The sequence below is a fragment of the Coturnix japonica genome, chromosome 21, assembly GCF_001577835.2.
Source record: "Coturnix japonica isolate 7356 chromosome 21, Coturnix japonica 2.1, whole genome shotgun sequence".
NCBI lineage: Eukaryota > Metazoa > Chordata > Aves > Galliformes > Phasianidae > Coturnix > Coturnix japonica.
In genome coordinates, this window is record NC_029536.1 from 1,279,992 (window position 1) to 1,293,505 (window position 13,514).

A 13,514-nucleotide genomic window follows, 5' to 3' on the forward strand; every position below is an offset into this window, starting at 1 on the left:
ACATTCTTTCTCAAGACACCTGAGCTCCATACCGAACCCTGATGCTTACTTAAATCGTTGCGCCATCTGGGCCACCATTAACAACGTGTTCAGTTCTAGATACAGTTTGCAACATCAGTTTCTATGGAAGTTTTTATTAGCATCTTCCAGCCCTTGGTGTCAGAAAACACACTAAATTTAAGGGCTTTACGTGGCCAAGTGGGATCTGAAATCCTCTGTGTCTTAAGATCCTTTTTAAATGCAATGAACTATGTGGGATGCATTTTTCCATTGCAATATAAACACAATAGCTTAGGGACTATAACAACTCACTCAATGTCTTACCGTACAGAAAAAATGCTTTTGATTTATAACAAGACTGCTATATTCTCAGAGCAATCCTTATTTGCAATCCTAAAATTAGACAAGAGGAGAATCACACTTCCTCCAAGACCACAAATGAGCTGGAAGGTGGCCATACTTTAAAGGCAAAGCCCATTTAGTGGCCTTGCATGTACTTCAGCTCATGCAGTGTTTTAAGTTATCCCATTTCTCTTCAGCATGCTTCCAGCACCTGGCTTAGAACGACACCATCTGGCAGAAACACAAAGTTGATGAATATCCTTGAATCACACAGGTGAATTAACCCTTGTGTCGAGTCTTACAATACTATTGCTATATAAATAACTATTCATAGACCCATGCAATCATCACAGAATACTAAACAACACCTAAATGCACCCCACTGTCACCGCTGCAGTTCTTTACACATCTCATAGTAACACGCTGGTTAAGATTTTCCCACTCTTCTAATCCATGCTGTGAATCTTTCCTTATTTACCTGAATTATCTGCATGGCGCTCATAACCAGTGAAGCTGTCACAGACTATAATATTTCTTGGTTTTTATATTTTTTTGTTAATGAAGTGTATCATTGCTAAAGCACTCATAATAGGCAGAAAAAAACTATTTTCGTGGCTCTGGGCAGCCTGGTCTGGCGTTTGGCAACCCTGCACACAACAAGGGGGTTGAAACTAGATGATCATTGCGGTCCTTTTCAACCCAGGCCATTCAATGATTCTATGATTCACAACGTTCACTTCAGTGAGTGTCTCCTCCAACAGATACAGCAAGATGTTCCTGAACATGTCACAAAGTATTCTGTTAGCTGAACACACACCGAGGCAGAGCTACTGATCTGCTTTCCCACTGACATGAAGGTGCTGATAGAACAGCACAGAGCTGCCGAGCACACGTAAGCCATCCCTCTTGTTGCGTAACTACTGTATAAGCCACATGCCTAATAGGCACAAAACACAAAATGCCCACAGACTAACAAGCAGGTATTTGACTCAATTAAAATGTATCATAGCTAAGGATATGACCCTAAATAATTAATGAGGTGATAAAGCTTTAGAAAAATTAAAATGGTGTTTTTGAGAGCTGGTCTTGAATTGCTGTAATCTCTTGATAAGCCAGAGGTTTTGCATCCATTTTCGAGTTGCAGGTAACTTTTACAGCATAGTAAGAAAAGACTGAGACAGTTCACAGAGAGATGCTGAAATCACCTCTGGTAAAACTCCACTAGGGACAAATTGAACCCAAACAGTTTCTGTGCACTCATTTAATGGGTGTGAAGAAACTGTATCTAATTAGAAGCAAATCACACATTAAAAGAAACCATAAAACAATACAGTCAACTCACAACAGCACCAAGCCTCTTTTTTCTCTTCTAATGTGAGTAGCAGAAGGTCTGTGGTTAAAAATAGAAAGCCTTTCTTTATGGTGACAGCTTGCTACTTAAGTGAGCAGAAAAGGGACATAAATATACCTGGTACCTCTCATGCACTCATGCAGGAAGAAGCAACCATTAGAAATGCATGCATTATTCAAGGCTTGGAGGTAATAGGAGGCAAAGGTATGGAACAGCAAACACTGCCTTAAGAAACTGCTACGTATTTAAGGGTTTAAGTTTGAATAACAAAATAAGCCACCAAAAAAAGCTCTCTCAACTCCATTTTTCTCTATAACCTAACTCACTATAGAAGTGGTTTAAGGTGATATTAAGGTGGTTAAAATAACATTTCTCCTTACCTTTATCCGGGCTGAGGCATTTAATGGTGCTTGTATCATCCATATTCCAGTAAGAGAATCAAGTGAACAAAACACCAGAGGAAGAAGCAAAGACCATATGCACATCACTGATATTTCAAAAGCCTCTTTTATATAATAAAAAATATCATTGCAGGTGGGTTTTTAAAGCAACATCAGGAAGTTCCTAAGGATGCTCGCTGCTTCTGGTCTGAGCAAGCTCATTTTTTATTCTCTGTATAGCAGTGTATCAGGAGCTGCTGACAGGTAGAAACCAGCACAGGAGCTAAATGAATGTTACCAGCCTTTCACTGCAACTCAAGTGTTCAGCCACCTGGGATAATCTTTTATTAACTCTTTGTTTCCCCACTCTCAGACAGGATGTGGGCATATGCTTCGTTTCCCCCTCCTTCAAGAAAGAACCCACAGAAATGCTACTGGATGTTAGGAAATAAGTAGAAGGATAATCCACTTGTCATCCCGAGGGATGATTTTCATTCAGTAGGCAACAAACGTTAATGGGGTGCTAATTCATTCATTCATGAAAAAAAAAAAGAAAACCTCATGTTGATTTCAGTGCTGCCCTTGTGTTCATACAGCATCCTGCATACATGCTAAGGTATCTTCAAGTCTACAGTTCCTGTCTGTACTAAATGCCACTGAAATACACAGGGTAAGAAAATCTGTGCCTGAGAACCTGAAATCTAAGTAAACAAGACAGGCAAACAAACAGAAAAAATAGGTATGAAAAACTGATGGATGGGAGCAAGGAATGTATGGGAGTACTTCCAAATGTGTTGCAGTGCTGCAGAACCCTGCAGCCCCTCACCCCAAACAGACAGCACAGACACTGCTGCCTCAATCTCCCCACTCTGCCAACAGCAAGCAAAGTCAATTTATTTCTGCTCTTTTATTTTGCTGTGCTGCCTTATAACAATTTCAAGCTCTAATCTCAGTTTACTGAAGAACCTGATTTGCTGTGGACTGATTTTACATTCACTTTTCTCTCTTCTGATTCAGTCCTTCCACATGAGAAACATCAAGGCTTGTTCATAGTTTCCAGTTGATAAAGTAGACTGTCCTGCTAGGTTTTGATGTTATCTTATCTTTACACCTTAGGCACCCTTTAGCATTCCAGACAAATCAATACCGTGCAAGATCCAACATGAAAACCAGACTTTCATTTAGGCATAAATTCCATTGTCCTGAGCATCTCACGATTTGAGGTTTTGGCCCAAGCCTATTTTCAGCAAAACACGGTCCTGTTTGCTCGTTCTTTTTCAACACTAACTAAATCCCCTGAGATATCATCTCCTGAGCAACTCAGTTCAGGTGCACTTCAGGAGCACTTATTCCTCATGAGGCAGGGGCACTGTGTATTTACTACAAACTGCTTTTGTTTTAATTCCTATTGTATCTGCTCATAAGGACAAGTACTGAGGACCCTTGCTGCTGTACTGCACTATGCAAACTCAGGCTGACTTAATGCACTGGGGCAGAAGGCACAAAGAACCTGCAGCCATCATCACGATGACATTTTACACACAAAGAAACCGTATGCTGTGTAATAGGTTGAGGTTTGGCAGACAGTCCTCCAAGCCTTTGAAAAAAGATGATCATTTCTTATGGAGTCTGCTTGGCTACTGATACACCACACCAGTCACTGCAGGGTAAACAGCAGCAAGTCTCTACCCAGAAAGCAGAACAGATATCATTCACTGGTAAGTGATTTGTTATTAAAATACGTCAATCCTCAGGAAAAGATTAGATTGGAATATTTTAAAGGCAAAATATGTGCAACAGCTGCTTATATTCTGAATGCACACATCAAATCCTCTCAGGATCTACCCTTCCTTCTGTGTTTTCCATAGGTAAAAAACATTTATGAGGCCATCACATTCAATTCTCTTGTGTCCATGAGGGAAAGTGTTATTCATTAATGGAAATGATATTATTCAAAACAAAATACCAAGAAAACAAGCACTTATCTTTCAAAGCGAACAGATTTCAATGTGACAATTATTTTTAAAGCCCACAAGAAAGCCAGCTTGGAAATGAATGATGACTATCAATCAACATCCATTGATAAGAGAACAAATGTGATGGAATTCTGGTCTGATTCACATGAATTATCTTCCAACGCCCCCCAGCAAATGTTACAAAACATCTCACTTAAAAAAACCCACAGTAATAAAGCACTGATAAGACACTCAATTTCATCGACATTTGTCACATTTCCAATTAGTATTATTATTTTTTAACTAAAAGTTAACTATCCCAATGTAGGACTTCAATACAATAACTAAATCCTGATTTTGAATGTAATGCCTATTTAAGAAAATGCTTTATCTCCGGGAGGTTTTTGCTAAGGAATTAAAACATTCACAGAGCAAACATCAGAAAAAATCTGAATGCATTCACAATACCTCTGAATTTTTTGATTGAAATAAACACAGATTATATCATCACAAATACAAAAGTATTTTACCAGTAAGATGCAGTATGAAACAAGAGATTTCTATATGAAAAGCAGGCAAAATCAGCTTTCACATCCAGAAGTGCCAACATGACAAGGAAAGGTCAGTGCACTTGGATGTGGAAAGCACAGTGCTAGCACGGCAAAAGCCGAAGGCAGATGTGACTGCCCAGCCCACGGTAACTATGTCTTGGCACAACCAAAGTAAGTGGAAACTGCAGCACATTATAGTGCAGTTAAGACAAAGATAAGTTAACTACGTCCACAAGATCAAGGATCTTTCTACGTAACTTCTGTGAGCATCATACTCAGCTCTCAGTGAAAGCCATCAAACTCCATGCCAGAGTTCCATATAGCACAATTCATAGCATCACTTCAAGGCCTTCCATAAATCAACTTCAACACATGTGGGTGTCAGAGTTCTTAAGTTTTTGTTCCCATAGTTACGAATGTTCTTTACCTCAGAAGAAACAGCAGGTGGCTAAGAAAGAACAAAATCACCATTCTTTTTACATATGTAGAGTTGGGATGTTTCAAATAAAGGTTTTATTGCCAAATGTTTGCAGGCAGTTACTGAGGCTAACATGATCAGATGTATGTACGGAATCCCTCCGTACATACACTACTGAGTAGCAGTAAGTTCACCAGCACACAGCAAAGCAATTCCAGCCTTGACGATGCTGTGGTGCTGCACAATTCAGTGCTGAAGTAGTTCCTTCCTTGCTGTACAAACCATCTATTTACAGTCTCTATTTACAGTTTCTGAGAACAGCAAACCTGAAGAAAAATCCCAGTATCTGCCACTTTGCCAAACACCCATTCATTTCATGTCCTGTATTAGTTCCCCACAGGTAATAATCTTCCCCCTCTGGCACTGTTGGTAAGGCAACAGCATTATTATTTTTTTAATCATTCTCTACTTGTTCTTAATCTGGAACAGATTTGATTTGCAGTTTCCCTCATTCCCCTCAATGTCTGGGAGCAGGCTGCTGAGGGCACGACGCGGTGCTCTGCACATTTCTATCACAACCAAATCAAAGGTTCTGAACAGCTTGTGCACACACCAAAACGAAATCAACACGGCTTGAGCACTGCAGAACCTACACTTTTGCTTTGTGCTATTTTAGTATCAGTTTTAAAGGGCACTGACCACTGAAATACCCAATCTAGAAACTTCTGCTGCTATGTTCAACTTTGGCTGCGCAGAAGTAGGTCACAGTCTTTCCTGCTTGTTGTGCCTTTGCAAAACAAAGCACTGTTTCCTAAAAGCATCCACAGTCTAAGACAAGTGCATTGGTTACAAATGCACTGCACCTTCAAAGCCACCAACCCCACTTTGACCAAGCTTACATCTAACTAAGGGAGAAAGACAATAGAGAAAGAAGGAAAAGAGCAGGTTCAAGTAACTCTAAGGGTCTTAGAAAGCCATAAGAACTGAAGTTGCCAACCACAATGAGCCAGAACAGATGAATTCTCAACCACCCTGTTGAAAAGCACACACCACAGTGTTACAACCTCAGCAACACACACATCCATAAGCTTATATGGTGTATTTCCATTTCCTGTGGTGGCCTATAAACAAGTTTCCAACATGTTTTCAGAGTCGTGAGTAAGAATCCAGAAGTGAGAGACACCATCATCTGCTCCACCTGGTGTGAGCAAAAACGTTTCCACTTTTTGCAGGAGATGAAAATCTATAGCTGCTCGAGTGCCAGCTGTAAGCAGACACAAGGCTCAGGCTGTTTTCCACTGGAATGTGAGCTACTTACTTTAAAGATATTAAGAGAAGAAAAGAAACCCATGACTTGCTCTTCCTCTTTGTGTTTCAGACATCCCTTCCATTTTATAATTAAAAAGTCAAATGTGTCTTGCTGTACAATCACTTTCAATGCACCATCATTAAATATCTGACAAGCTACAATTGGCCCATATTCAACAACAAAAAACAACCTTTGGGTGTGACTACGCATACGCCTCATCTCCAGCCATATGTGTTTCTAAAATGCACTGAGTCCGTATAAACAGTTCCCAGGCAAACCTTGACCTGCCTTTAGGAATCAGACAGCGGGAAGGTTCGATGTATGACTCTACCTGTAGATATTTTATGACCAAAAAAAAGGAAAGTGAAATATTTTTATTCACCCAGACAGAAGTCCCCACCTGAAGTTACAGCCAAGACGAAATGCACACACAGCAGCAGATCCATATAAGAATCACTTGTTCTACTCTGGAAGGGTGGCGATGATGTTTCTAAGTCACAAGAGGCAGACACCCACCACTCACCTTCAGCTACAGACTTGAGGGAGATGGGCGGTCAGGTCTTCATGCTGTCACCTTCCACACCATATAAGGCACTTAGTTTCTCTGCCAGGTTGTAAAAGAGATTCAAGCCAGTACACGTATACACAAGCACTAATTTTCAGACACAGGAAGACAGCTTACTTCCCATTTGCTTTACAAGGACTTCATAACCTAAAACTTCTGAAGATTGCATTAGCCACCTACCTGTATCTGGGAATGCAAATGATTTAAAAATCCATCCAACCTTAAAGTAGAGATTTTTAAACTCCTGCCTTTAGGCAAATGGCAAAGTATTCAGTTACCAGGCAAATGAACTCTCATATACTCTTTTAAAAGCTACATCAACTGAAATTCAAATCCACATTAATGAAAACCAAGTCAAACTTTGCTGTGACAGCTGTATTAGCAACTTCAAAATTGTAACACTGATTCCCACAAACTGGGGATTGTTTGACTGTCTCCCCATTTGCTTATGGCTTGCTCTTCAATTCTAAAGGGCGAGGAACAGCATAAGTAGTACAAAAAAAATCATTTCTTCAAAAGCAACTTCGTCTACTGCCACAGTCACACCTTTCAAATACAATCCTAAAGAGGAACAGTGTTTCTTACCATTTGTGGGGTAGGTATCTTTGATCTTAGGGCACAACGGGACCGTATTCACCATCAAAAACAAACTGCAGTCTGAGAAACAGCTCAGGGACATACACATACCTGAAAGGACTGATTTCCCACACATTCTATGCTGCTGTGAAAGTGTGCCTTTGAGTATACACAGCGCTGAACAGGAAATTAGGTTTTATTCCTGGTTGTGCTGCTAATGTGAGTATAGCAGCTCATCCCAGCTGCTTCCTTCCAGCCACACCTCTCTGTCTCCCCCAGTGAGGAGCTAAATCTCAGCTGCTGCCCTGTCGGCCTGGTTCTTACAGATGCATCCACACAACGCTTTGAGAAAGCTCACAGATAAATAGTAAATGACCTCAGATCCCTTCGTTTCTCCACATAATCCTTTTTCTCCGCTTAAAATATAAATGCATCAAGATTCTTACTTGAATGCAGCCCAACCCAATTTCTTTACTTCATTTTTATTCCGGTGGTAATGGAATGGAGCATGTTTACAGCTCCCTTCACTGTGGCTGCCTGCATTACTGCTTTTGACATACTTTTACCCTAGCAGCCTATTATCTGCAAAGCGCTGTATTCTAAGAAGCTAATGTCAGCATTATTTCAGTGCTGTGCAGAACGCACAAAACAACTACAATGAAAAAGGATAATGACTGCCAGAAACATATGAATCGTCCTTACAAGCAACGAAAAGACTTCATAATAAATTGCATCTTCAGCAATATGTTGGGGATAAGAGACAAGATACCCCGAGTCAGGAATGGAGCATCAACAGAACAAGTTAATCTTTGCATTTTTCAGCACAGAGAGCAGACAGAACACACAGCAGATGTAAAATGTGTGCTCAATAAGCAGTACCTGGAAGCCAAATCTATTCTAATTTGCTTGGCAGCTTCAAAATTTATAATTCATTCCATCACACCTATGACCTGAATTTCTGAACAGATTTCAGGCAGTTGAGCCATGATGTGCTGAAAAACTGCATAGCAAGGTGGGCTCAATTACAAATTAATAATGGAAGACAGCAAAACAGTAAATGCATGTAATATGCCTTGCAAAAAAGCCCTCAGTCATTTAAATATTCTCAAGTATCAAGTAATACCTAATTTTAAATGTTTAGTTTTCTTTTGTTTATGTTTTTATAACTTCAATTGCCCACAGCAGTGGCTGGAGTAAAGCAGGCATCCCAGAGCAGGAGGAGTCTGTGAGTCAAAGGGAACTTTGGATACTTTGCACTGGAAATTCTTGAATAAGTTTCATCCCCACTGAAAAAAATATAAGAAAATTTCAGCAAAGATAATGTCTACAACTACTTGTAACAGAGGGAGGAACTTGGAGCAAGAAGTCCCAGCACATTCTGGTATCTCAGAAATATATAGTTCAACAGATCCTATGGGGACAAGGCTGCAAATTCTAGAGACAGAGTATGAATGAACACCCAAAATAAGATACCCAAATCCCACCTGAAAATGTAGGGCTTGTTTCTTTACTTCCAAACATTACTTATGCAGTGTTTTAATTCAAACTACCCTAAATAACAGCACACAAAGAGGTCACTGAAGGGAAATAACAAATCCTGGGTACTCCACCTTTAAATGCTCTTTTTTGCTGTCAGCTCAACTGTTACTGCTCTATTTTTAAACAGGTTTCAAACTGGAGACCTATGAGAGGAGTGGGGAACAGACCCTTCTGCAGAAATGCCATCGAGAAGGGGCCAATAACCTGAGCTCTAGAGTTTTCTCCCTTTTATTTTTTTCCCTACAGCTTGTTTACTGGATTGTTAAACATTCTGGCAGCAAATGGAAGGGGGTGGGGAGGAAGACGAGCTGCCACATTTCTAAAATTAGCATCTTCTGCCTCTGAGAAGCCTGTGGAGATTTAAAAAATTAGGTTTCTCTGCAAGATGCAGACGGATGTGGAGTTTAAGCTGAGTTACACGGTTAACGTCTTAAGCTCTGTTTTACACCAGAAAACTATTCCACTGTTCTCTCCCTTGTGCTGCTGTCGTTCAGAGTTACCACAAAACGTAAAGTGCATTTTACACAAAGTAATTGTGTTCATTGGCCCCGTCATCCAGAAGCAGCTCCAAAACATCTTCCACTGGAGCTTGCCTACAAAGTCACAGACCGTTCTGTTTTACAGGTCACCCCCACTGTGCTGCCACAAAGGAGCTGTGAGGAGTCCAGCTCCCTGCACACAGTGTGTTCTTCTGCATGGTGGTTGGTCCTCAGGTGCCCACTGTGCCCTGCTCGGAGACAGCATCGTGTCCCTTGTCAGTGTCCAACAGGCAAATATTCCTAACAGGAGCTGCTGCAGCTAATAACTGCTGTATCACATACACACACATAGATATGGCCACCACAGTATTAACTCTAATTCCAAAGATTTACATAGAGTAATGCTGATTTAAATACACATACCACCATTAAAGCAGAATTTAAAATGACATTTTGGCATTTGTCATTTAGTAATAAAACCCAACCTCTGTTAATACACAGAATATTTAGTCACATATTAGTCACAAAACAATCCTGTCTGAGCCTTTTAACTTCATATCTGTTTGGAAGAGACATACATGTTGAAGGAGATATTTATTTCTTTCTATAGAGACATTTATTTCCTTGTATAAACTCAAGAAGATCTCAGAAGACAAAAGGAACTCTCGCTAAACTTGCTCCCAAGAGTCAATGACAGGGAAAAGTACTGAAAAATATTAATAACTTTGTGCAGCAGCACAACAAACAGACGCTGCTGCGGAGTGTGGCATTTTATCATGTTGAATGACAGAATGAGAACATATTTTTTTCTCCCCAGTCTTTGTGCACAACCAACTTGTCCTATAGCTGTGACCATGCTGCAGCAGCAGCTTTGACAGGAAGAAGCTTAATGTCCTCAGTTTTGGTTTAAATTTGACTGCCCTTAATGGTGCTCATCATGATGCATAGCAGAGTAACAGTGACCCACTGCTGCAGTGGGTTCTCAAAGGACAGTGAGCATCATTTCTAAACAGAGATGTCTAAAAACATACGAAACAGGGAAAGTGCAGGATGCTGAGGCTGCTGAAGAACACAGAGGAAAGAGAACAACAGCAGTTTTATACCTTAAAGCATCACTGATGTTCTGAAGCCTGTGAGATGCTCTCAACTAGTTTTATACACTGTATTGCACCGAACCCAAGTGAAACACATCCTAGGAGTAGTTTTACTCCTCATCTGCTCTACATGCAGTACTGCCATGAGCTTTCCTACAGCACCTTGTGGCAGCGCAGCTTTCCCTGGCACCTCACACAAACCTACAACCACCCCACAGGCAAACATAATTTTTATCCTATGAATGGGAATACGTAGAGTTTCCCATGGCACTTCTACAATCTTGGAGTGAGGCCTTTTGAAGAGGATAAACCCTGTGGGCTGACTACAGCCTGCTTTGCATTCACAAACTTGACATAAAAGAATATCCCGGTAACAACATGTAGCAGCTGCTTTTGGTCTGAAATGTCATTTTAATTTGAATTTCAATTTGAAATGAAAAACAAGAAAATCTAACTTTTTGTAATTTTTCACGTTTGGTGAAACTTACAGATCCAGAGTAAATGGTTTCATTCAGGTTTCTCTGGTCATCTCTAGTTTAGATTTTCTCTGTCGTGTGTTGGATCTACCTTCAGATTTCACTGAGGATGTCAATAAAAACCATTCTTTTCAGGTACGTTCCAACTGGAGACAGAAACACCTGCGTAATCTCAAACCAAAAACCCAGCAGCACAAAGAAGAGGGCTCAACAAGCAGGTCTCAGCAGATCCAAAGCATTAGTATTGTCCTACAGTTACCACAGAGATGCTGTAAGTTTTAACATCACACAGGAGTTTTCACCCAGCAAATTTCGATTGCCCTCACTGTCCACAGACCAAGGTTTGCTCCCTCTTGGTAATAAATTATTAACGTCCCCCTATACACATCTGTTACTCAAATCACCAGCTAAATAATATATGAATAAATGAAGAGATTCCTCTTAGGGGAGAGAACTGTGGGGGACTAACTTTGAATGATGTGCTACAGCAGCATGCTTCAAAGCTTTACTATCAGGTTTGACCTCAGCAGGGTTTTACTTGTTAAAATGAGCTAGAAATGAAGTTTTATGAACATCAATGGCTAAATAGCAGCTTGCCCAGTGAATTTATGGAGGAAATACAGACAAAGAATGAAGCCTTAAATAAAGTACACCAGTAGAAGCAAAGGCCATCCAGAATCTTCTGGTGAAAACTGACAATCCCCATGAACAAATACAATGTTCTGGTTAAAATAACTGATGCAATTTGAAAATAAAAAGCTTGAAAATGAAACAAAAGTTGGAAAATGATGCTGTTCAAGGAAGCTTCTGAGTCCACCCTGGTTTTCTATAGTTCTAAGCTTATTCTAAAGACACTTGACAGCCTTCACCTAGTCAAACCAACCACACAAGTATGCCTTGTAAAAGCCTAAACTTTGTCATTCCTGGTAGTGCATTATGAGACATCATGCATTTATAAACACGTGCAAATAATTTATAGTTTCTGTTATGCAGAGATCTCATTGCTGCTTCAGGCAAGAAGGATCTGCATTAAAATATATCTGCAAATCTGTATTTCAAAACAATGTATTTGGAAAGTGCAGAAAGTGAACGCTACACTGCATTAGTCTGCATCTTTACATAAGACAGCCCTGAGGTATGTCCCTGGAACAGTCAATTAAAGCTTGTTAGACCAAAATTTGAATGAATCTGAAATGAACCAAAATTTCCCTAGCAGATCAAAGGATGAATAAAATGTCCTTATATCATAAAGGGGAGGTAAGGGAAATTACTTTCATTCTTACACACCTTATGCGATTACGCTAAAACAAGTACTTGTGGATAATACTAGCTACATTGATTCCTTGGGCAGTCCCTGGTGCCTCATCAGATATTTATCTGATCATTGGAAAGCACGTTGAATTCCCTACCAGCATTATACAGATAAGCAATTTTTCTTTCCTTTTCCATGTAGGTAAGTTGATTGTAGCATCACTACTTCCAATTTCACCCCACTGATGCATTAAGAGCTTCACTGCACTTACAGATCCAACAAGTCAGTGCTTCCAGCACTCCCATGCCATCCTATAACTCACTCAAACCTCTGATTTATTACTGGATCAGAACTGATTAGTTCCAATCCAAAAGGGAAACCTGCATAACTTGGATGTTACATTAAATCAGTTAACAAGTTTTACTGAGAACTGAACACCAAACTGCACACAACACAATTACTCAAGTTATCTGGACTCACTGTAGGAAATACAATCAGGGTTTAAACCAGACAGTAAATAACTCAGCACAGACTTTCTGGAGATATTTATCAGCAAAAATCACTCTGATACCAAAATTATATTTATGAGCCATCTCTGGTACACAGCACAGAGAATATAGGCGTTATCCCTATCCTACTTGTCTGTGGTTTTTGGACTGTCAGCAACAAACTGGAGGATTAATTTTAAGAACTGCAATAACACTGTGGCAAATGGATGCTAGATGAGTAGGAAACGTTATATAAAGCCCATAGAGAGAAGAAAACACAAGAATAGAACAGTTGCTCTGGAAAAATGTCCCTAAGTTCGCTTTTTGTGGACACAGAAAGAACACAGTGCTACAACCTGCAAAGCCGTAAGTGCATGTTCAGCAGAGCCTAGAATAAACTCTGATCTCCTCATTTTATATTTTCTGAGGACTTGGCATTGTACAGCACCTGAATGCCTGCAGGTGCTTTTAATAGTTAGATGTATTCCATGTGTTAGCTGTAATTTACTTGTCAGTCATTTACTTGACTAATTATCTACTTAAAATTGCTCATCACACACAATATCTGAAACGTTATAACCATCATTAAAGATGCGATAGAATTATGCTTAAACAGAAGATGCACGTAACATCACCCTCTATGCAAATATACTCTGGCACTAAACATGCAATTGAAATATGCACATATAGAGCCACAAAAACACAACACTGGGGAATAGATGTATGATTTAAATGGCTG

The 13,514-nt window shown here is 39.9% G+C and overlaps 1 protein-coding gene across 3 annotated transcripts in view; it reads right to left on the reverse strand.

Moving 5' to 3' along the window:
• PLCH2 (phospholipase C eta 2) overlaps positions 1-13,514 on the reverse strand; it is a 64,572-nt gene that overhangs the window by 34,886 nt on the left and 16,172 nt on the right. The window contains exon 1 of one of the 3 annotated variants that reach the window (XM_032448739.1): positions 2,074-2,372. The exons of the other annotated variants lie outside the window; for them this stretch is intronic. Coding sequence (XP_032304630.1) covers positions 2,074-2,116 — 43 coding nt within the window. The 5' untranslated portion in view covers positions 2,117-2,372. Of the gene's footprint in view, positions 1-2,073; positions 2,373-13,514 lie in introns of those variants that run through there. 3 annotated transcript variants of the gene reach the window in all.